The sequence below is a fragment of the Nicotiana tomentosiformis genome, chromosome 1 (assembly GCF_000390325.3).
Source record: "Nicotiana tomentosiformis chromosome 1, ASM39032v3, whole genome shotgun sequence".
NCBI lineage: Eukaryota > Viridiplantae > Streptophyta > Magnoliopsida > Solanales > Solanaceae > Nicotiana > Nicotiana tomentosiformis.
The window spans coordinates 143419504-143443307 of NC_090812.1; the positions used below are offsets into that span (position 1 = coordinate 143419504).

Sequence of the window (23804 nt, forward strand, 5' to 3'; positions counted from 1 at the left end):
TATCAATTTTAAGAAAATTTGGGGAAGATTCAAGGTGTTGGAATTTCAAATTGAAACTCGAAGAAGAAGAAGACATAAACAAATTGTATATATTTTGTATGTCGGATGTAGAAACAACATACAAAATATATATAAATAACATAATTATATACAAATTATATATAAATTGTATATAGATCGTAGTTTTTGACCGAATTTTGTACAAAACATTTGTAATTAATACTTTGGAAAACCTTATCTATTTGGTTAAATGATTATCCAACGCTTTTATGGAAAATGATATTGCATTGCTCTTGAATGGGTAGAATGTTATTGTGATTTGCTCGATATTAGTTTAAGGCATTGGGTGCCGATCACACATGCAACAAAAGTGGACAGAAAAAAGGAAAAGAAGGGGTGGGGGGGGGGGGTGAGGTTCTTGTCAAGCGGTGCTATTTTTTATTGGCTATCTGTTTAACCCAAAACTAATATCAGGACAAAAAAATTTAATATTTATTTTTAGTGAGGTCACTAACAAGCGGTTTAAATCAGAGCTAAGTTGAATAACCCATTTTGCTAGGCCAAATAAGCAATAAAAATCTATAATAATGCGAATAAAGTAAATAAGCAACGGAAAAAATGATCTTATTGAGATTGTTTATGAGCCACAATGCTTCAAAGTAAAGATTAATTTCCTAGCTTGACAAGAGCGAAATACAATAGATTATAATAATGAGTAAGTAGAGCGGAGTTAGCCTCAATTACAAGTGAGGGAAGTGAATGTATTTATATCCTAAATCTAACATTCATATCCCTAATTAAACTCCCACACGTTGCTTTAGGTGGCTATTGGTTATCGAAATACTCGTCGGTTGTGGGATAAGCGTCAGGTATAATGAATATAAATAGATCCTGAATATTTCAGAGATGGTTGAAGACCAAGCAAGACTCCGGATCACAGCTGCACCAATGTATCCCGGGGTCATCCTCTAGTGCTTCACTGGGGCACTGGTTCCGTTTCCCCGAAAGGCGCTGTCGGTCGAAGATACATCTCACGGGGGCAGATTTTCACTGTTCAATCATCCCCGGGGTGACAATGATCCTAGGCAACATCGTGTCTCCATGTAAATTATCCACGTATCAAAGCCAGATTTTACCAATATAAATCATCCCTATTTTCTGCACCATCCTCGAGAATTGTCTAAGAAGTGGTGTGATCTTTTGGCGTATTTCAGAAGAACTTTTAGGCGGGATTTATCACGCAACTGTGATTGTTTTTGAATTTGAAAGGACGTCCAGTCACTTCCATTTAAGGCTTCGGACACATGGATCTCTTCAACGGGTTCTAACACCACAACGGTTACCAAGGTCATGATGATCGTGTCTATAAGTGCCGACCCTTTCCTTTGTCTTTACTACTTTTTGCTTGAATTTCTTTTATGAAAATTCTCTTGCAACTCCATTGTCGTTTCTAAGAAACCTTCGACATTTCGATTTCTTATTTTCCCTTACCTTTTCATCATCACTTCCAATGACTTCTCAAAATACTTTAGTCTGAGCTCATTAGGTGGCCTCCATTATCGAGACTACAATAATTTCTTCTTTATCGACGATTACTGTGGCGGTGGAGGATACGATGGTGGAAGAGTCATTCGCCTTTACTAGGAAAGGCAGGGCTACAAAATCTACTAGGATAGCGAGAGTGGGGTCATCAGCCCTCGTCGACGAAGGTGGACTTCTCCAGGCTGCTACTGCCGCAACAGAGTTGATGTCGGTCCTTTCCAAGAAAGGCAAGGTCGCCAGAAGATCTAGCGAAGGCAATAAAGAGCACAACAAGCCAAAAAATGGCTGAGGTTCTCCCGAAAACGATCAATTTTATTGATCCCTGCATTCCTTAGAGCAGTTCTCCGGAAAAAGGATTGAGACTTTACCGCTGGATTTACAGGAAAAGCACCTTACGACAATTTTGAAAGGTTGTGCCTGGGAAGTTAAGATTCGGGTCTTCCTGCTTGAAGCAAATGAGGACATAACCACCTACCCGAAGGGTTTCACGTTTGTGTTCACCTACCCATTCACCCTCATATTTAAGCCGTCCATGGATCCGATGGTAAAGGACCTCTATAAGGCATACAATATTTGCTTGGGTCAACTAGGACCAGCTCTGTGGAGATAAGTGGAATGCCTGAGGTTTCTTGTCGAAACGGTGCGAGAAGTTTTACTTTCAAGCATCTCATCCAAATTTAGTGCCACAAGCTTTACAAGGGGTCGATGATAACGTTGGGGCACCCGCGCCCTTCTTGTTAATACAGAGGATGATTTCAACCACAAATAGTATGGGAGATTTGTTAAAGTACCAACCTGGGACATTTTGAGCGAAGGGACCTCCCCTTCCCCGAAAGTGGAATATCAAACGTAAGTTCTTCCTCTTTTTCTTATTTTTTATTTCATCTTTTTAGATTAAGATCTTCTAGCCTTTATAATAGATAGCATCTCGGAATTTTGTCACTGGCCCTCTACCATATATAAAGGAGTGGGTCGACAAAATTTTGAAGTCAGCGACCATGGAAGTGAGAACATGGAAAGCGATCTCTATCATCAAAGGATAGGAATAAAAGAATCATGGTGCAGATATTTCAACCACAAAGTACTCTAAATTCTCTTTTTCGTTGAGATATCTGACACTCTCATTTTGCTTTTGCAGGTACCGAGCATAGAAGATCATCAGTACGGATTGAGGTCCTGGATCTTGAGATCCCCCAGGATTTTGTCCAATAGTCATCCTTGCCGAAGAGAAAAGCCGGAAAAGAGGGGCCTTATGCCCCTAAACCCAAGAAGCAGAAGAAAAAGAAGAGTTCTAAATAGGGGACTTAGGAGAAAAATAATCCTCGGGTCCTGCCTTCAATTACACTTTCCTGACTCCGAGATGAGCCCGAGGCAAATGAACTTCTCTCTCATTTTGATCCTTGTACCATTCTCGTCGAGGATGATGACAAGTTGTAGTCACTCCCAAAGCAAAGAGTTAGAAAAGAGCAAATGGTGCTAGAAGGAGAAGCTACGACACCCATGCACGAAAGATTTGGTGAGTTGGTTGAAGCCCTTCTAGATGGGCTACAACTTCTGAAACATAATTCTGCTGTGTTCGAGGTAGACTCATACTGCGTTTCCTGACCTAATTTACCCCCATGCCCCGAACCTAAATATTTTACTACCCCGAAGAGGCAGGTGTTGGTAGAAATACCTTCAAATGTAAATGTCTTCCGGAGACCCAAGAAGATTTACCCCATGGTTCAAAGGTTTTATTGTTCCTATGGAACAATAATACATAGATAGGGCTTCGATGGAAAATCTAGCAAAGCATGTGTGTACTCGGTGTCCAAGATATAGTCCCAAACACCTTCTTTCTTATTGATTATAGTTTTTTCTCGTTTTTCTAACATCCCATTTTTTTAAAAATCAACTTGGAAGCAACAAAATTTTATACCAGGATCGTGAAAAGCGATGTTGTTCTGCGCGAACAAGAAAGAGAGATTATCATAAACCCTGAAAGATAGGTATTCAGAGAAGGAGGCTATATCCTCGAAGATTAGAGAGGCTTCCGAAAGGATCTGTCAACTCCAACGGGAGAAAGAGGCCCAAGAGCTCGAATTTTCCTAGCAGTTCGGAGAACTAGATTAGAAGATGTAGGACCTTAAGTTCCTCATCCAGATAATAAAGGACCAGCATATTAGCTTGGTGGAAGAACAAAGCAAGGCTATCTCCGAGAGAAAGGCCATGGAGGACCGCTGTTAGGAGCTATTTGAGGAAGTAAACGAGCTAATGGGGACTCTGGAAACTGAGGTAGAGAAGAACAAATTCAAGGACTAGTGGTCCTATGTTTATTCGGAGTTGAAGACGACTTCAATCATTTTTTCGTTGCATGGGTCTGGAATAGGTTCACACTAGATCCTAGAGTCTCGGCGCTTGGGCTCATCTCGCCTATGAACTACTTTGGTCTGACGATTGTATTTGGTCATCTCCTTTCCTTCAAAAGTCTTGATATATCATCTTCTATTTGAAGCTTAGTGTTGTACCTGTGGTACACATCATTCCATATTTTGGTCAAAAATTCCCGTAGGCTCTCTTTCAAGTTCTTTGAGATCGGTTTCAAGTTTCTTGTGAAAGCTACGACGATCCAATTATCAGAACCTCATGAAGTAGCATATTCTCCCTTTGAGATCGATCTATAAAGTCTCTGAGTGACTCCGTTCTTCCTTGTAGGACTTTGAAGATGTCTTCCGCTTGCTTCTCTACTTTTGCGATCCGGAGTGTGCTTTGATGAAGGCATATGCAAGTTCAGCAAAAGAACTAATGGAATTTTTAGGTACATGAGAATACTAAGTTAAAGCCTCCTTTTTAGGGCATATCCCAAGTTATTGACGAGCACTAATCCGATTTCTTCCTTCGTGAGGTCATTCCTTAATTTTGACCACGGTCGTGCAATCCATGACGTGGTCGCGCACATCGTAGGTTTCATCGTATTTCAGGATGTCTAGCATTTTGAACTTCTTAAGTATTAGCAACAGGGTCACGCTTGGTTTCCACGGTTGTTGAGAGTACTGGTTTATATCGATTCCCTTGATTATAGGTGGAACTCCTGTTCTCGGCCCTCTCATTCTATTCCTTAACTTGTTGATGCATATTTAGTGTTAAACTCTGTAATTCAACATTTTTAGATGTACCCGACTCTCGGACCTCAGAATTATCAGGAATATCAGAAGCCTTCAATAATAAGTTAGGAGTATTCGTGGCCGGAGCCGCTCCTATTTGCGGGATTGGTGTGATATTACTGTTATTACTCCCAGTAAATTTATTAAATATTACACCTATTGAGCATTCAAACTCTGTAGTTGAGCCATAAAAGACATTAAGGTTTCTTCTAAATTGGGTTGATACAAGGAATTCCTTCGAGGTGACGCCCCTCGGGAATCTTGTAGTGAGATTTCGCCACTTTGTTCGGTGAAGTTGTGGGTTCACTAGTCCATATGGGAGGGCAAGCCTTTATGTTGTAGCACGTTTGTTGAGTGGAGCTCCTTTACTGAATGTTGCATCTTTACTAACCAACATCTCCTTACCCGTAGGGGGGCCTGCTTTCATTGGGGATTTACGGAGTCCCCAGATTGTTCACTAAGTTGAGGTGCCTTGCTTTGATTAGTTGGCTGAGAACTTTCTTCTATCATTCTGATTTACAAAATAGAAAGGAAATTGATAAATGAGTGAGAGACAAGCCTTTTAATAAGAACAAACAACTAGAGCTTTGGATCAAACGCTCAATTGCTAGGGCCCTATGACGGACACCAAACTGTTTAACTCAAAAATAATTTTAGGATAAAATAATTAAATTTATTTTCAATGAGGTCACTAACAATCGATTTAAATCAGAGGTAAGTTGTATAACTCATTTTGTTAGGCTAAATAAGCAATAAACGACGATAATAATGCGACTAAAGTAAATAAGCAAAGGAAAGAATAATCTTATTGAGATTGTTTAGAAGCCACAATACTGAAAAGTAAAGATTGATTATCCAGCTTGACAAGAGCGAAATACAGTAGCTTATAACAAGAGCGGAATCAACTTCAATTACAAGTGAAGAAAGTGAAGATATTTATAGCCTAAGCCTAACGTTCATATACCTAATTCAACTTTCACATGTTGCTATGGGTGGTTATTAGTTACCGAGATACTCGTTAGTTGTGAGATAAGCATTAGGTATAGTGAATATGAGTGGATCCCGAATATTACGGCGACATTTAAAAACCAAGCAAGACACCGGATCATAGCTGCACCAATGGATGCCCGAGGTCGTCCTCGTAGTGCTTTACCGGGGCACTGCTTCTGTCTCCCTGCAAAGAAGCTATCGATCAAAGATACTTCTCATGAGTGCAGACTTCTGATGTTCATTCATCCCCGGAGTGACACTTATCCCGTGCACTGTCGCGTCGCCATGTAAACTATACACGTGTCAAAGCCAGATTTTATCAATACACTATAGGTTGCAAGTTTAGTTTTCGGGATAATAGATGCAAATTTGACTGAAAAACTGTATATGTGTTTCCTAAATTTTAAAAAAACAATTGCTATGCATTGTCAGCCCCTGTTCTTTAATCTTTGTGTACTGAAAAATAAATGTTTTTGAAAAAAGAAGCTGTTGGACTAAAATCATTGATAACTTTTCGCGGACGTCAAAGATCTACTAGGCCACATGAGTGATGAGACTTTCTAGTTGCCCCAAATGTTACGCCCATAGGAATAACATTGTGAATGTTACACTTGTTACCCATTAAATTTGAGTAAACTTCAAATATAAATGTACACTGCCCCACGATTGAACGACGATCCTAGCTCAGTCTTTGAGAATTTCCTTTTGGTTATCAATACAAAATGTTTATTAGATGTAAGAAATAGATTAGAAAAACAAAACTAAAAGATAATAGAAAAATATGAAAAACACATTGTCAGTATTGGTTCTATAATGAGTCATCTTGGTAAATTTCATTTAACTTCTTTTTCTTTTTGGTTCGGGAAATAGTACGCACTTCATCTTTAAATAGGATAATGAATCCCCTTGAACGTTAAAATCAACGACAAAAATAAGATGGGTCATTACATGTATTTTCAAGAATGTTAAAAAACGACATTAATTATGGCACTATTATACATTCTTCTCGAAAATTTTAAAAAAAGAGAAGTATTCAAAGATACCAAAAAACCAACGGCAAACAATGACATAGATCATTACAAATATTTTCAAATGTTAAAGAAACTACCTTCAACTATGATGGCCTATTATACATTCTTCTCGAAATTGTTAAACATTATTCAAAGATACTTAATATGACTAAATTTCTTTTACTTTCCTACTATTTTTAGGTAAGAAACTAGTACATCATTCATCTTTTGCATGGAATAACCCTCTGATTTTTTTTTTTTTGAAATTTCATATTATCACCTATAGACTACAACTGACATTTGAAATTGTAACCTTTATTTTCAATAATTATCCAATCCATTTTTAGCGTTGATTTAAGACAAATGGATTCACTATCACATTTCAAACCTTAAAGGTTAAGGTAATTAAGTGAAATCAACTCAAACTTTTATTCACACAATGTAATAATCTTAAATTTATAAATTTAGATTATCACATCGGGATAGACTGTTTATATCACACTCACTTGGGGATGTGGCCCTTCCCCGCTCCTATGTAAACATGGAATACTTTGTGCAACGAGGTGCCCTGGATTATCTTAGATGCTAACACAAAATAACTTCCATTGTACTTTAAGGAAAATAAAAAAAGGAGTGAGACCTCAAAACAACAATTTGAGGCTACAATATGAACCAAAAAGAGCAACACGAGAGAATCCACCTGCCATGTCCAACGTAGCCTGACTTTGCCTTAATTGTCTGTCGGCCTCACAATTCTGCCTCCTGTATCCTGCTGAGTAGTTAGTTTGCACACACCTTAATTAATTCATCAGGTTTATGCATTTTTTATTAGCATGTAGACCTCAATTCATAGAATAATTTTGCCCACCAAAACTGGTATTCACTACTCCATCTCTTTGGTTTAGGCACAAAAGACAATCTTATTTTGCATTAAGAGAATCCACATCTTCAAGACCATTCTCAAGTGCTCTAACTAAATTCTCAAAGTAATTCTTAGTCACACTAGTCAAACCCGTAAGCTTTCTACGGAAATCATAAAATGCTTTGGAATCACTTTCTTCAACATTCAAATAAATCTCCAGTTCCTTCTCTGCACAATGGTGAAGTCTCTCCAAACCAGTTTCTGCCTGTCCTTGCAAGTACTCGAAAAACCGCCTTTTCGTTTGCTCCTCATTAGGAAAGTAAAATCCATAAGCATAAGTCCATTTTAACACTCTCCTACACTCAACAATCTGATTCCAAGCATCTAAAATGAACTTCAATTGTGTCTCTGGGATTCTCTGCAATTTACTCAGCTCCTTAACATTCACTTCGTCCATTCTCCTCAAATCCTCTACAGCTTTTCGCCTCGACTTCTCATTTGCAGCCCATCTCTCGTAATAATGCGTGTATTTCACAATAGATTGCCTTGCCATTTCTTTCTTTTTCTCATCTTCAGTCTCCGGCTTGTACTTGTTACACGGATTATAGCCATGAGTTGACCAAGAATTAAGGCACAGCCAACAAAACTGATACTTGCAAGGGTCTCTACATGTCATTCGCATACACCCTTCGTTCTTTTCAATTGGGCGTTTGCATTTGGGACAAGGTTTTGTGTAAGCCAAAATCCAATTAGTATTTTCCGATTCTGCTCTGTTCTTCTCCTTCCATTTCCTCACTGTTTCACAATTAACGGGTCGATGAGCTTCATCCGTACAATTCCAACAAAAACAATGGGAACAGTTACACATAACATCGCAATTATCACTCCCTATATCAAATTCAACGGCGAAATTACATCCCGGAGCAGGACACCACTTAATTTTCCTGTTTTGCTCAACGTAAGAACGAAAAAGAAATCCATAATACTTCTTTTTATCAACATCGGATGCTAAAAGATCGATCATATCCTGTGTGACAGCAACTTTACAAGATGGTTCAGGACATCGCAAATTTAAACATCCAGAACCATCAGATAGGGAATTACTAATATACCCTCGCCAACATTCAACGCAAAAAGGATGACCACAAGCAGACGCCAAAATTCCATCGGATGAATAATCCTCAAAGCAAATTACACAAATTACTGAATTTAATTCCGGAGATTGAATGATTTTATTATTTATTTTCAAGCCAATAGCTTCTCGAACTTTCGATTCATCAGCGAACCATTCCTCGTGAACTTTACTCACACTCCAATTATACCGTCGGAGCAAAGCAGATGCTTCAATTTTGGAAATTGAGAGAACTGAGAAAACCTTAGAGATATCATCGTCCATGAGACGACGAATATCATCGTCGGACAAAACGACGTAGTTTTTCTTAGCGCAAAGATCATCGGAGTCATCAGGATCATTACCAATGAAATCGTCGTCATCGGCGTCGCTGACGCCGTCGGAAGCGTCTCCGTCGCCGTAGAAATCATCGCCGGCGGATTCTACGTCACTGTCCTCGTACATGTCGCCGTCGGACTCCATGATCGAGAGAGAAGAATTGAAAGTGGGAGCTGAGTGAAAGTATATTGTTTTACGGAACAGACTCTTAACCCTAAAATACTGTTTTTAAGAGGGTTGAAATCCCGTATAGTGATTGGAATTGGGTTAGGATAATCTTAACTCTTAAGTATTAAATTTAGAAGTTGATAAATATAAAAATAAATCAATTTTACAACATTATTTGAATTAGTAGTTGTGTATGGGTAAAATCGGGGCCGCGGAAGAGAGAATGAAAGAGAAGCACGAATCTACAAAATTATTGTTGAGGTCGGGAACTCCTCGTACCGAGATCGAGGAAGAACGAATGATGTATTTGAGATCGGACACGACAAAGTAATGTACCCCGGATCAAGTACGACTCCTGGACCTCGGGAGACGAGGTAAACGGTTATGCATGACGGATAGGGGTCGTGATATTCGCCTTCAATCAGATTTTACGACGTGAATCCCGTCGGTATCAATCATGGATAAACAATTATAGGGAAAATTAGATTTTTATTTTTTTTAGACTTGCGTTAGGGTTGAAATTCTCCTATTAGATGAAGGGGAATTTTTTTAGTCCAACACATTATAACACGCAATCCAAGGCAATAAAAAATTTATTTTTGTCCTCTAGCTACTGTTCAAGGCATTGTTTGTTTGTTCTATTCTTTACTCACGATTGAGCTTCTACCGAGGGTCCGATCAAAGACGAATTCTACCGTTTAATCTAAGAATAGGCTTGGTCATCATCTTGCAATTAGTTTAATTGTTTATTTTGTCTTTAATTCATCTATCTGTTATTCTTAATAATTCGTATTAAATTAAACTATGTATCCTTTAAACCGCATACAAATTTAATTATTACTCATTTTTGGGGTAAACAGTTTGGGCCCACCGTGGGTCTAAGGATAATAGTGGTGATTTGGTACGAATCTCTATAACACACCCTATTTTACGCTTGTTCTTTAAATCTTAATTCCAAGCCAGCCTGAAAATGTCAAACTCTCAGTCTGCTCACTTGAATGTTGACGCTGAGTCAGGACATCACGACGAAAATGATAATGTGTTGCCCAGTAATGATCTGCTTCCTGCCGATCCCAACGGTGTCCCAGCCACCGACATGATCGATGCTAACTCGCAGGTGGCCATGAACATCAATTTGCCAACTGATTCCGGAAACAGTGTTCGCGGGGGACCACGGCCAACAGCTCGAGAAGCGCCCGAAGGTGAAGGTGATGGGGTGAGCCTACGACTGATTTTCGAAATGTTGCAAGCTCAACAAGCGGCTATAGCACAGCTGCAGAATCAAAGCCACGCCCCCAATAGGGTCGAGCCTGGACAATCCTAGGAAAGCACTCGAAGAGACGATTAAACTACCGAGAGACAAACTATCGAGAGACCGGGTGAAGCCGAGCCCGGGGTAATTTCAGAGGTAATGAAGATGTCACAACCCAAATCGATAGGCCGCGACGGTGCCCGAATCATACGTGTCAAACATCCTTAAACCTGCGTAAGTTATAGACGTGAATAACATACATGAGAGAAATCTATCCAAAAGACATATGTACATATACATGCGGAATATAGTGGGCGAGCCGGCAAGGCTGCTATAGACAACTAAATACCCAAAACTGAAAGCCGACAAGATCACATATTATCCAACTATACATAACTGTCTACAGACCTCTAATAGAAATACAACTGTACAAAGACGGGACTGAGCCACGTCATACCCATATATATATATATATACAAGCATATCGTACCAAAATCAAAAGCAGCTCCGGATCAAGTGGAGCACGCCAACTCTCGCTGATCAAGAATCCTAAAAAGGGGAACCGTCGGCTTGCCTATCCACACCAGCGGGCATGAAATATAGGCCCCGGGAAATAGGGCGTCAGTACGAATAATGTACTGAGTATGTAAGGCATGAAAATCAGTACACAAAAGACATAGATGAAACATGGAATAAAGAAATCCATCTGTAAGTCTGAATAACTTTGTAATTTTTGAAACATTTATAATGTCATGCACGTGCATATAAATGTCGTGTCATGCATAGGTATAGGTGTACATAACATCATCAAGCCTATGAGGGCATCTCATCATATCGTCTCGGCCACTGTGGGTAACATCATCAACATATACCAATTGATCAAGTGGTGGTGCGTATATAACGCCGTAATTTGTTTTCCCATATCCCACATATGTATATATATATATATACATATAAATACACGTATATAACGCCATCTGGTCATGAGTCAATGTACATGTATAAATGAATGAAGTGCATGAAAATATGTTAATAATCTCAATATTCCTTTCGGATAAACTTTTGTCAACTGCGTATTATTCTAAGACCCATGAACAGAAGATATAATAATATGTCACATGGGGAATCAAGGACACAGAGACCCCTAGTATTTCTATGAATAGAGTCGTTTATGAAAACTGTGCGTTTGCTCGTTTCTTCTGTATAATTTGGATCATGCCAAAAAGAAAGAAGGGATAGCCTTAACATACCTGGAGTAGGAAAAAATCCGTATGATATTCTTGAAAAAGGTTGCACCATACTCTTTTAGAACCGCAAAATTTTTACGCTGTTAAGCTTCTAATAATTCTTCGTTGGATTTGGTTGAAGAAATCTCGTTGTTAATGTCTTTGTAGGAACTTGAATTGTAAGAATTGCTAACGTTCTGTCATGAAGTGAAGTGTTGCTAAGTTCTGATATAAAGTCTTTTGTATTCAAAAAATAAAAATGAAAGGTTTTGTACTTACCAGCTTACTTACAAGTCTTTGTATTTAAATCATAAGAAAAAAAGTGTCTTTGTTCTTGACATGTTACTTGCCACCTAACCAAAGATAACTAATAGTCATGTTCTCAAGAAGTGGCTTGCTGCCACGTTTTGGGAGGGGTGTTTTAATCTTTATCTTATAATTTATTAATTAATCATGTAATGTTCCGTTACCCGATAATTAATCAATTACCTGCATAATTAAGAATTATCTCACATTACTTAAAGTTCTACTCATTTTTAATATACCTTATACATCATACTATCACGGTCATATGATACCTTGTATGGTACTAGTCCATAAATATCGAGTATTATAGCTCAGATCGTATTTTATCCCCAAATCGGCAACCTTTAACGAAACTCATTTTCTTTAATTCATGTATCTTTTGCTCTTCATGGCACTTACTTATCGCTTGTTATAAATAGCATAAATACGTTAACCTCAAGATAATCTCATCCCCGAGTCTACGTCGATTAACTGAAGGCGAAACTTTAACATACGAAAACGCGAGATGTAACATCCTTCCCCCTTAGAAACATTCGTCCTCGAATGTTTAACTTCCCGGGATCTATATAACTTTGGTCGAGTTGCCTTTGTAACAATACTACTACCAACTCTTCCTGTAGAACTCAATAATTCAACACCACATAGGACTACAATCATCAATAATGACAATGGCCTTACACGACCAATGACAATAACTTACATAAGAATCCATACACGTACCTTAAGGTTGTGATGTCTCAGTCGGACCCTTCTCTGGAGGAGGAATTAAGTACGGATATCTAGACTTCATGTCTTCCTCGGCCTCCCAAGTTATTTCTTCCACATTGTTGTTTCTCCAAAGTACTTTTACCGAAGCTACGTCTTTAGTTCTCAATCTCTGAACCTGTCTGTCTAATATGGCAATGGGAGTTTCTTCATATGATAGCTGCTCTGTGACCTGAACGTCGTCAACTGACACGATTATGGAAGGATCTACGATACATTTACGGAGCATAGACACATGAAAGACTGGATGTACAGATTCCAAGTCCGAAGGCAAGTCTAACTCATATGCTACCTGGCCTACCTTGCGTATGACCCTATATGGTCCGATGTACTGAGGGATAAGTTTTCCTTTCTTACCGAACCTCATGACACCTTTCATTGGTGATACCTTTAGGAATACCTAGTAATTAATCTGAAACTCCAAGTCTCGCCGTCAATTATCCGCATAAGACTTCTAACGGCTTTGAGCTGCTAATAGCCTTTCCTGTATAAGCTTAATTTTCTCGATTGCCCGTTGTACAAATTCTGGTCCTACTAACGTAGTTTTCCCCAACATCGAACCACCCTATAGGCGACCTACACTTCCGCCCGTAAAGAGCTTCGTATGGAGCCATCCGAATACTGGAATGGTAGCTATTATTATATGCGAACTCAATAAGCGGCATACGATCATCCCAGCTACCCTTGAAGTCTATCACACAAGCTCGTAACATATCCTCAAGTGTCTGAATAGTACGCTCAGCTTGTCCGTCTGTCTGGGGATAAAATGTTGTACTAAGACTTACCTGAGTCCTTAATCCTGTAAATTGAGCTCCTCGATCCGAGATAATAGAGATAGGGACACCATGCAGTCGTACTATCTCCTTAATATAAAGCCTTGCATAATCCTCTGCGGAATATGTAGTCCTAACGGGCAGAAGATGGGCTAATTTTGTAAGTCTATCAACAATTACCCATATAGGATCGAACTTACGCTGGGTACGAGGTAAGCCTACGATGAAATCCATATTAATTACTTTCCATTTCCAAGTCGGAATCTCCATAGCCTGCAATAATCCACCGGCTTTTGATGCTCAATTTTAACCTGCTGCCAGTTAGGGCGCTGAGCAACAAACTCCGCTATATCTTTTTTCATTCCGTCCTACCAATATACCTCCATGATATCATGATACATCTTTGTTTCTCCTGGATGGATAGAATAACGAGAATAGTGAGTTTCTCCCATAACCTGCCGACGCAGCCCTGCAACATTAAGGACACATAATTGTCCTCGATATCTGAGGACCCCATCTTTTGTAATCTCAAACGGTGTCTTCTCCTTATGAGGGGTGGTATCCCTATAATGAACTAACATATGATCCTCGTACTGGCGTTCCTTCACTTCAGTTACTAACGAGGATGTTGCCGTATCCTGAATAGTAATTCCAATACCACCTGAGTCTAGTAATCGAACTCAAAGACTAGCTAGCTGATGAATCTCATGGGCTATTCCTCTCTTCTCTGGTTGTAAATATGATAGACTACCCATAGATCTACGACTGAGTGCATCGGCTACCACGTTCGCCTTCCTCGGATGGTATAAAATATCAACGTCATAATCTTTAAGTAGCTCCAACCACCTCCTTTGACGTAAATTCAATTCCTTTTGCTTGAAGATATACTGAAGGCTCTTATGATCCATATAGATATCAACATGAGTGCCATACAAGTAGTGTCTCCACATCTTTAGTGCATGAATCAATGCGGCTAACTCTAAATCGTGGGTCGGGTAATTCTTCTCGTGCTTTCCCAGTTGTCTAGAAACATAAGCTACAACCTTACCATGCTGCATCAGTACATAACCCAACCCAACGCCCGAGGCATCACAATATATAATATAACCATCGGTCCCTTCTGGGAGCGTTAGAACCGGTGCTGAAGTTAATCTGTCCTTCAATGCCTGGAAACTCCGTTTGCAAGCATCAGTCCACTGAAACTTAGCTCCCTTTTGAGTCAACTTACATGGGTATTCTAATCTTTTACAATTCATGAAATTCCTCCTTTTAAAAGCCCAAACGTCATCCTTTATCTATCACAATTACGCCCTTATTCCACTACCAGGACAGCATTCCATCTCTTCTAAATGCTGCTAGTCTTAGACTCCTTTGAGTTCACTCAGGCTATACTTAGATTTCTATGACTTAGAGAAACCATTAGATCTCTTATTTTCATGGGCTTAATCCCAAGGACTTATCTATTCCCGTCACCTTCTCACTCACCTTTTCTTATCCTTATTCTTGTCTTCATAAAACCTTGTCGCTCTACCATACTTTAGCTTGCGATACACATATCTATTTATACTTATTCACAACCTTCCTTCAACTTGTTTGCACCATAGATTTCCTTATGTTATTCTGGAACATCAAGCGAGACATCACATCGTCACACTTCTTTTGTCAAAGGTGCTGAAAGAGAAGAAAATCCCTTTACAAGTTTCCTGTAATAACCTGCCAAACCGAGAAAGCTACGAACCTCCGTCGGTGTCGTGGGTGTAGGTCAAGTCTTTACTTCCTCAATATTTTGTGTATTAACCGGAATACCTTCACTTGAAATTGTATGCCCAAGAAAAGCTACAGAATTCACATTTAGAGAATTTTATATACAACTTCCCTTTTTGTAGAACTTTGAGCACAATATGCAAATGATCTACGTGCTCAGTCTCTTAATGAGAGTACACCAATATATCATCAAATAATACAATCACGAATAGATCTAGAAAGGGTCTGAACACTCGGTTTATCAAGTCCATGAATACTGCTGGGGCATTAGTCAAACTGAATGACATGATACGAAACTCAAGTGCCCATATCTGGTCCTGAATGCTATCTGCGGGATATCTTTCTCCTTATCCCTTACCTAAGGGTACCCGGACCTCACGTCTATCTTCGAGAAATACTTGACACCTTGCAACTGACCAAATAAATCATCAATCCTCGGGAGGGGGTACTTATTCTTGATTGTCACCTTATTCAACTATCTACAATCAATATGCATCCGCAAGGAACCATCTTTGATCTACACTTGATGTTAGCATAACAAAAAGCCAACCAATCCATACCCATTATAATATCAAGTTCTACCCAACCGAACACCACGTACCTTATCCTTGTTTTTTATCAAATCTATCACGGGCCATTATGGGTGACATCCATATATATAAGTAACAATATTAAGACTTAACTCGCATAACTAATTTAGAAAAAGGTTTAGATACATAGGGGTCGACAAGGCCGTAGACATATCATACCCAAAACTATATACATGATACTGTTTGCAAAACTTCTAAGTAGATATAACCATAATATATACAAGTCGGGACGGGGCTCCCTACGTCCTCATAAAACAACCTAACACATTCAGAACCCTGACTTGGTAATACTCCAAGAAGAGGTGGAACTCACCAACCAAAAACTGACATCTGGAGGAAGTCTACAGTAGAGGGTCATTGCCTCGTCCTATATGAGAACCTCGATCAGACACACTTCGAAGCGGAACCTTTGTATCCTTATCAGTTACCTTCCTTCTCTTGGCCCGACTACTATCCTCTTCCTCTGCATATACCATAACATACACTGATAAACCATGATTGACGGACTCCCAAGACTGTGGACTATCTGGAACCTCAGAAGAGTCGGTGTCCGCAAATACCTTGACATAGTTTTGAGCCTGAGGGGAACCCGGTTGTGCCAATCCATGCACCACTCCCCTTATACCCTGATCAATGGGTCTTGATAATGAAACTAAGGGCCTTGGTGAGGTCGGAACTCCCCTCACCTCATCTGCTACCGGAGAAATCGAAACTACTTGAACGGATGACTCATATGGATCCTCAGATGGATCCTTCTCGATAGAACCCATGATCTCCGATGGATCTGAATCCATAGTGTAACTTATATCTCCTTATAACACCTTTGTAGCCTTCTGACTCGTATTAGCGGCTGTAGTCTTTGGAGGCATCGTTGAAAACATATCGTTAGGAACATGAATTTTTATAACGCGCGATCTAAGATAAGAAAAGAGGATAACATCCTATATGTCCTGTAGCCTCTTGTCTATAAGTGTGGTGTAAAACACACCCATAAACAAGACTCTACTAGACACGATCTATAGACAACCCTAGGACAGAACTGCTCTGATACCACTTTTGTCACAACCCAAACCGATAGGCCGTGACGGGTGCCCGAATCATACGTGTCGAACATCCTTAAGCATGCGTTTAAGTTATAGACGTGAATAACATATGTGAGGGAAATCTATCCAAAAGACATATGTATATATACATGCGAAATAAAGTGGGCGAGCCGGCAAGGCTGCTATAGACAACTAAATACCCAAAATTGAAAGCCGACAAGGCCACATATTATCCAACTATACATAACTGTCTACATACCTCTAATAGAAATACAAATATACAAAGACGGGACTGATCCACGTCATACCCATATATATATATACAAGCATATCGTACCAAAATCAAAAGTAGCTCCGGATCAAATGGAGCACGCCAACTCTCGCTGATCAGGCATCCTAAAAAGGGGAACCGTCGGCTTGCCTATCTGCACCTGTGGGCATGAAACGCAGGCCCCGGGAAATAGGGTGTCAGTAAGAATAATGAATTGAGTATGTAAGGCATGAAAATCAGTACACAAAAGACATAGATGAAACATGAAATAAAGAAATCCATCTGTAAGTCTGAATAACTTTGTAATTTTTGAAACATTTATAATGTCATGCACGTGCATATAAATGTCGTGTCATGCATAGGTATAGGTGTACATAACATCATCAAGCCTCTGAGGGCATCCCATCATATCGTCTCGACCACTGTGGGTAACATCATCAACATATACCAACTGATCTGGTGGTGGTGCGTATATAACGCCGTAACCTTTTTTCCCATATCCCATATACATATATATACATATACATATAAATACGCGTATATAACGCCATCTGGCCATGGGACAATGTACATGTATAAATGAATGAAGTGCATGAAAATATGCTTATAATCTCAATATTCCTTTTGGACAAACTTTTGTCAACTGCGTATTATTCTGAGACCCATGAACAGAAGATATAATAATATGTCACATGGGGAATCAAGGACACAGAGACCCCTAGTATTTCTATGAATAGAATCGTTTATGAAAACTGTGCGTTTGCTCGTTTCTTCTGTATAATTTGGATCATGCCAAAAAGAAAGAAGGGATAGCCTTAACATACCTGGAGTAGGAAAAAATCCGTATGATATTCTTGAAAAAGGTTGCACCATACTCTTTTAGAACCGCAAAATTTTTACGCTGTTAAGCTTCTAATAATTCTTCGTTGGATTTGGTTGAAGAAATCTCGTTGTTAATGTCTTTGTAGGAACTTGAATTGTAAGAATTGCTAACGTTCTGTCATGAAGTGAAGTGTTGCTAAGTTCTGATATAAAGTCTTTTGTATTCAAAAACTAAAAATGAAAGGTTTTGTACTTACCAGCTTACTTACAAGTCTTTGTATTTAAATCATAAGAAAAAAGGTGTCTTTGTTCTTGACATGTTACTTGCCACCTAACCAAAGATAACTAATAGTCATGTTCTCAAGAAGTGGCTTGCTGCCACGTTTTGGGAGGGGTGTTTTAATCTTTATCTTATAATTTATTAATTAATCATGTAATGTTCCGTTAACCGATAATTAACCAATTACCCGCATAATTAAGAATTGTCTCACATTACTTAAAGTTCTACTCATTTTTAATTTACCTTATACATCATACTATCACAGTCATATGGTACCTTGTATGGTACTAGTCCATAAATATCGAGTATTATAACTCAGATCGTATTTTATCCCAAAATCGGCAACCTTTAACGAAACTCATTTTCTTTAATTCGTGTATCCTTTACCCTTCATGGTACTTACTTATCACTTGTTATAAATAACATAAATATGTTAATCTCAAGATAATCTCATCCCCGAGTCTACGTCGATTAATTAAAGGTGAAACTTTAACATACAAAAATACGAGATATAACAGAAGATGCTCGAAGCATTGAAAAAACGAGTGAAGTCAGGTGAGAAGGTAGAAACATACAACTCCAGGGTGGAAACATACAACTCCATGGTCGATCGGATCCCAGGAGCACCTCCGATATTGAAGTGACCGGACTCCAAAATTTTTATCCAGAAGCCCTTTTCTCTGAGCGCGGCACTGAAGCCGATCACAAAGAGGTTTCGTATGCCCGACATTCCCAAATACAATGTGACCACAGATCCAAATGAGAATGTAACCTCCTATTCATGCGCGATCAAAGGGAACGATTTGGAAGATGACGAAATCGAGTCGGTGCTGCTGAAAATTTTTGGTGAAAGTTTATCCAAGGGAGCAATGATATGGTATCACAACTTGCCTCCAAATTCTATTGACTCGTTCGCTATGCTTGTAGATACTTTCGTAAAGGCCCATGCCGGAGCCATCAAGGTTTTGACCAGAAAGTCAGATCTTTTCAAGGTCAAACACAGGGATAATGAGATGCTCAGGGAGTTCGTGTCAAGATTCCAGATGGAACGGATGGACCTGCCACCAGTTGCAGACGATTGGTCCGTTCAGGCATTTACTCAGGGGCTCAACCCCCGAAGTTCCGTGGCCTCTCAATAGCTAAAACAAAATTTGGTAGAGTACCCGGTGGTAACCAGGGACGATGTCCACAACAGATACCAGTCGAAGATCAGGGTCGAGGACGACCAACTCGGGGCCCCTTCTGGATTTGTTTACCCCATCAAGACCTATGATAGGTTTAAGAGAGCCATTGATCAGGATCTGAGACCGGCCCGAGATCGATATCAACCATACAACTCGGATCGAAAGGGAAACGGATCCGGGCATCACTCAATAAGGAACGAGAGGAGAAACGATCGAGGGCCTAGTGGCTAGGGCTTAATGAGCAAGAACAACCACTCAGGAGTAGGGAGGTACCAACATTATCAGAGTATAACTTCAATGTAGACGCTGCAAGCATCGTGTCGGCCATAGGGCGCATCAAAGAGACCAAGTGGCCCCAACCATTGCAGTCTGACCTAGCCCAGAGAGACCCTAACTTGATTGTCTAAGAGAAGATATTGCTTGACTGTTCAATAATGGACACCTCCAAGAATTCCTTAGTGAGCGAGCCAAAACCCACTTCAGAAACAGGGAAACCAATAAACAAGTCGAACAAGAGGAACCTCAGCACGTGATCAACATGATTATTGGGGGAGTCGAAGTCCCTCAAGGGTCAATGATAAAATGCACTAAAGTACATATTACGAGGGGAAAACACAACTGGGATTACGTTTCGGAGGGAGCTATTTCGTTCAACTACGAAGATCTCGAGGGCATCATAGAACCTCACAGCGATGCACTAGTAATATCTGTACTTATCAATAAATCTCGGGTTAAATGTGTGCTAATTGATCCAGGTAACTCGACCAACATCATCAGATCGAGGGTCGTAGAGCTATTGGGATTACAGGATCAAATCATACCGGCAGTCCAGCTATTAAATGGATTCAACATGGCATGTAAGACCACTAGAGGAGAGATAACTTTGTCGGTAAACACTGCCAAGATGATACAAGAAATGAAATTCTACGTGATCGAAGGGTATATGAGGTACAACGCTATATTTGGAAGGTCATGGGTCCATAACATGAGAGCGATACCTTCGACCTTACACTATGCACTGAAATTTCCCTCACCGGGGGGAGTCAAAACGATCTACAGAGAACAGCCGACTACGAAGGAAATGTTTGTTGTCAATAAAGTTATCTTGATGCCCGCTGTTTCAACATAGAGGAGCACGGAGCTGGCCAAAAAAAACGATATTAAATAGCAATCACTGATATAGGCCTCAACCAAACCGGAGAAACAGGAAGCACAAGGAGCCGATGAGGACGATTACAGGGTCCCAAGATCATTTATAGCTCCCGATGACACCGATGCCACAAAATCAACGGTCGAAGAGTTGGAGCAAGTTATATTGATAGAGCATCTAACGGATCGAAAGGTATACCTGGGCACGGGGTTAACCCCCCGAGCTAAGGAAAAAACTTATTAATTTTCTTAAAGCTAATGCCGACTGTTTTGCTTGGTCCGATCTTGACATGACAAGGATCCCACCGGAGGTAACCACTCACAAGTTGAGTTTAGACCCGAAGTTATATCCGGTTAAGTAGAAGAGAAGGCCACAGTCTGAGATCAAACACGCATTCATCAAGGATGAGGTGTCCAAACTTCTAAAAATAGGATACACCCGGGAAGTTAAATACCTGGATTGGTTAGCTAACACAGTAGTAGTACCTAAAAAAGGAAATAAACTAAGGATGTGTATGGATTATAAAGATTTAAACAAAGCATGCTCGAAGGATTCTTTCCCTTTGCCTAACATCGATCGAATGATCGATGCGACGGCGGGGCACGAGAAACTCAATTTTCTCGATGCCTACTCCAGGTACAACCAAATTTGGATGGACCCGGACGATAAAAAAATGACTTCTTTCATAACAAAACTCGACACCTACTGCTATAACATAATGTCATTCGGATTAAAGAACATCGGTGCCACATACCAACGCCTAGTAAACCGGATGTTCAAAGAATAAATAGGGAAACCAATGGAAGTTTATATTGACAATATATTGGTCAAGTCCCTACGAGCAAATACTATTAAAACATTTGTAGGAAACCATCGACATACTAAGGAAGTACAACATGAAGCTAAACCCGGAGAAATGTGCATTTGGGGTCGGTTCAGGCAAATTCCTCGGGTTCATGGTATCTAATCGGGGGATAGAGATCAACCCCGACAAAATAAAGGCCATAGAGGATATCACTGTAGTCGACAATGTCAAGGCAGTTCAAAGACTGACTGAGTGTATAGCCGGATTGGGCCGGTTCATCTCGAGGTCATCGAACAAGAGCCATCAGTTTTTCTCACTATTGAAAAAGAAGAGTAATTTTTCTTGGACCCCGGAATGCCAGCAAGCTTTGGAGGAACTCAACCGATACCTATCGAGCCCCTATTTGCTGCACACTCCGAAGGAAGACGAACAGTTATACCTCTATTTGGCGGTTTCCGTGGTGGCGGTAAGTGGTGTCTTAGTACAGGAAGGTACGCAATTTCCTATTTACTATGTTAGTAGAACCCTAGGAGATGCCAAAATAAGGTATCCTCACTTAGAAAAGTTAGTGCTCACCTTGCTAAGCGCTTTCAGGAAACTAAAATCGTACTTTCAATGCCACCCCAAATGTGTCGTAACCTCTTACCCACTGAGGAATATCATGCATAAGCCCGAGCTCTCGGGTCGGCTGGGCAAATGGTCCGTGGATGGTACCTCCAATGCAAAGGGGTCCGGGCTCGGTATCGTGGTAAAACTGCCTGCGAGTAGCATTATTAGACAACCTATTAGAACTGTAAAATTGACTAACAATGAAGCCAAGTATGAAGCCATGATTGCAGGTCTGGAACTGGCCAAGAGCCTCGGGGCCGAAGTGATCAAAGTCAAATGTGACTCCCTCCTCGTCGTAAATCAAGTCAACGGAACGTTTAGAGTAAAAGAGGAATGGATACGGAGGTACTTGGAAAAGTTGTAGGTAACCCTGCACCAATTCAAGGTATGGACTCTGCAACATATACCTCGAGATCAAAATAGTGAGGCTGATGCACTGGCCAACTTGGGGTCATCCGTCGACTCCAATGAATTCAGTTCGGGGACAGTGGTGCAGCTGATGAACTCGGTGGTAGAAAAAGGTCATGCCAAAGTAAACTCGACAAGTTTGACTTGGGATTGGAGAAACTAATACATAGACAACCTGAAGACAAGAAAATTACTATCAGATCCCAAGGAATCGAGAGCCCTGTGCACCAAAGCTGCCAGATTTAGCTTAGTCGAAGAGCATTGTTCAGAAGATCTTTCTTCGGCCCACTGGCTAGATGCTTAGGTCTAGGAGAGACCGAATACGCCATGAGAGAAATTCATGAGGGCTTTTGCGGGAACCATTCGGGGGCAGAATCCTAGGTTCGTAAGCTAATCAGAGTCAGCTACTACTGGAATAAAATGGAGAAGGATGCGAAAGACTTCACACGACAACGAGTGCCAAAGACACGTACCGATGATTCATCAACCGGGAGAGATGCTCCACCTTGTCCTATCACCGTTGTCATTTATGAAGTGGGGAATGAATATCGTCGGTCCCTTGCCATGGGCACCCGGTAAGGTTCAATACATACTAGTCATAACCGAATATTTTTCTAAATGGGTCGAGCCTCATGCGTTCGAGAAGGTCCGAGAGAAATAAGTCATCGACTTCATCTGGGGATCACATAATATATCAATTTGGGATACTGGCCAAGATCATTTGCGATAACGTAAAATAGTTTGTCGGTAGCAAGGTAAGTAAGATTTTGAAGACCACAAGATTAAGAAGATATTACCAACGTCCTATCACCCTAGTGGGAATGGGCAAGTATAATCTACGAACAAAACTACATTCCAAAACCTAAAAAAGAGATTGACCGGTTTCGAAGGGAAAGTGGAAGTAAATCTTGCTCGAAGTCGTGTGGGCATATCGTATGACTTCGAAGTTGAGTACCGGGGCGACCTCGTTCTCTATAGTTTACGGAGCAGAAGCCTTAATACCAGTCGAGGTAGGGGAACCAAGCCTCAGGTTCCAGTATGCTACCAAAGTGTCAAACGGCAAGGCCATGACCACGAGCCTAGAATTATTGGACGAAAGGCAAGAAGCCACCCTGGTCCGGTTGGCCGCCCAAAAGCAACGAGTAGGGAGGCACTACAACCGAAGAGCCAACCTTTGACATTTTCAAGTTGGGGAGTTGGTACTGAGAAAGGTAACACCACACACCAGGAACCCAAATGAAGGGAAACTGGGCCCAAATTAGGAAAGACTGTATAAAATTGCCAGAGTAACCGGCAAAGGCTCGTATAAGCTTGAATCGGGAAACGGTGTACAACTACCGAATAACTAGAATGTAGAACTCTTAAAGCGGTACTACTACTAAGGTACGAAC

General features: G+C 40.3%; 2 protein-coding genes and 1 long non-coding RNA gene across 3 annotated transcripts; 1 reads left to right on the forward strand and 2 right to left on the reverse strand.

The window, feature by feature from the left end:
- The first annotated feature begins 927 nt into the window (after positions 1-927).
- LOC117273471 (uncharacterized) lies at positions 928-3406 on the forward strand. Its single transcript, XR_004503473.2, has 2 exons — positions 928-2391; positions 2681-3406. It is a non-coding gene; the product is annotated as an uncharacterized lncRNA (long non-coding RNA).
- A 3684-nt stretch (positions 3407-7090) lies between these two features.
- On the reverse strand, positions 7091-9233 carry LOC104120507 (probable E3 ubiquitin-protein ligase ARI8). Its single transcript, XM_009632275.4, has one exon. It carries the CDS (start codon positions 9139-9141, stop codon positions 7606-7608), a length of 1536 nt encoding a protein of 511 aa, XP_009630570.1. The 5' UTR covers positions 9142-9233; the 3' UTR covers positions 7091-7605.
- A 3437-nt stretch (positions 9234-12670) lies between these two features.
- LOC138910777 (uncharacterized) lies at positions 12671-16635 on the reverse strand. Its single transcript, XM_070201988.1, has 5 exons — positions 16270-16635; positions 14536-14782; positions 13868-14154; positions 13500-13760; positions 12671-13102 (listed from the first exon to the last, which is right to left on the reverse strand). The coding sequence occupies exons 1-5, from the start codon at positions 16633-16635 to the stop codon at positions 12671-12673; spliced, it is 1593 nt and encodes a 530-aa protein (XP_070058089.1).
- Between the last annotated feature and the right edge of the window lie 7169 nt (positions 16636-23804).

Bases quoted from the DNA above. Each gene is read 5' to 3' on its own strand.
- LOC104120507 (XM_009632275.4), bottom strand. From the start codon at position 9,141: ATGGAGTCCGACGGCGACATGTACGAGGACAGTGACGTAGAATCCGCC.
- LOC138910777 (XM_070201988.1), bottom strand. From the start codon at position 16,635: ATGGATTCAGATCCATCGGAGATCATGGGTTCTATCGAGAAGGATCCA. The intron at 14,783-16,269 runs GTAACTGATAAG...TAATTGTGATAG, and splicing joins GTCGGGCCAAGAGAAGGAAG to ATAAAGGATGACGTTTGGGC. The intron at 13,103-13,499 runs GTAAGTCTTAGT...GTATTCCTAAAG, and splicing joins TTACAGGATTAAGGACTCAG to GTATCACCAATGAAAGGTGT.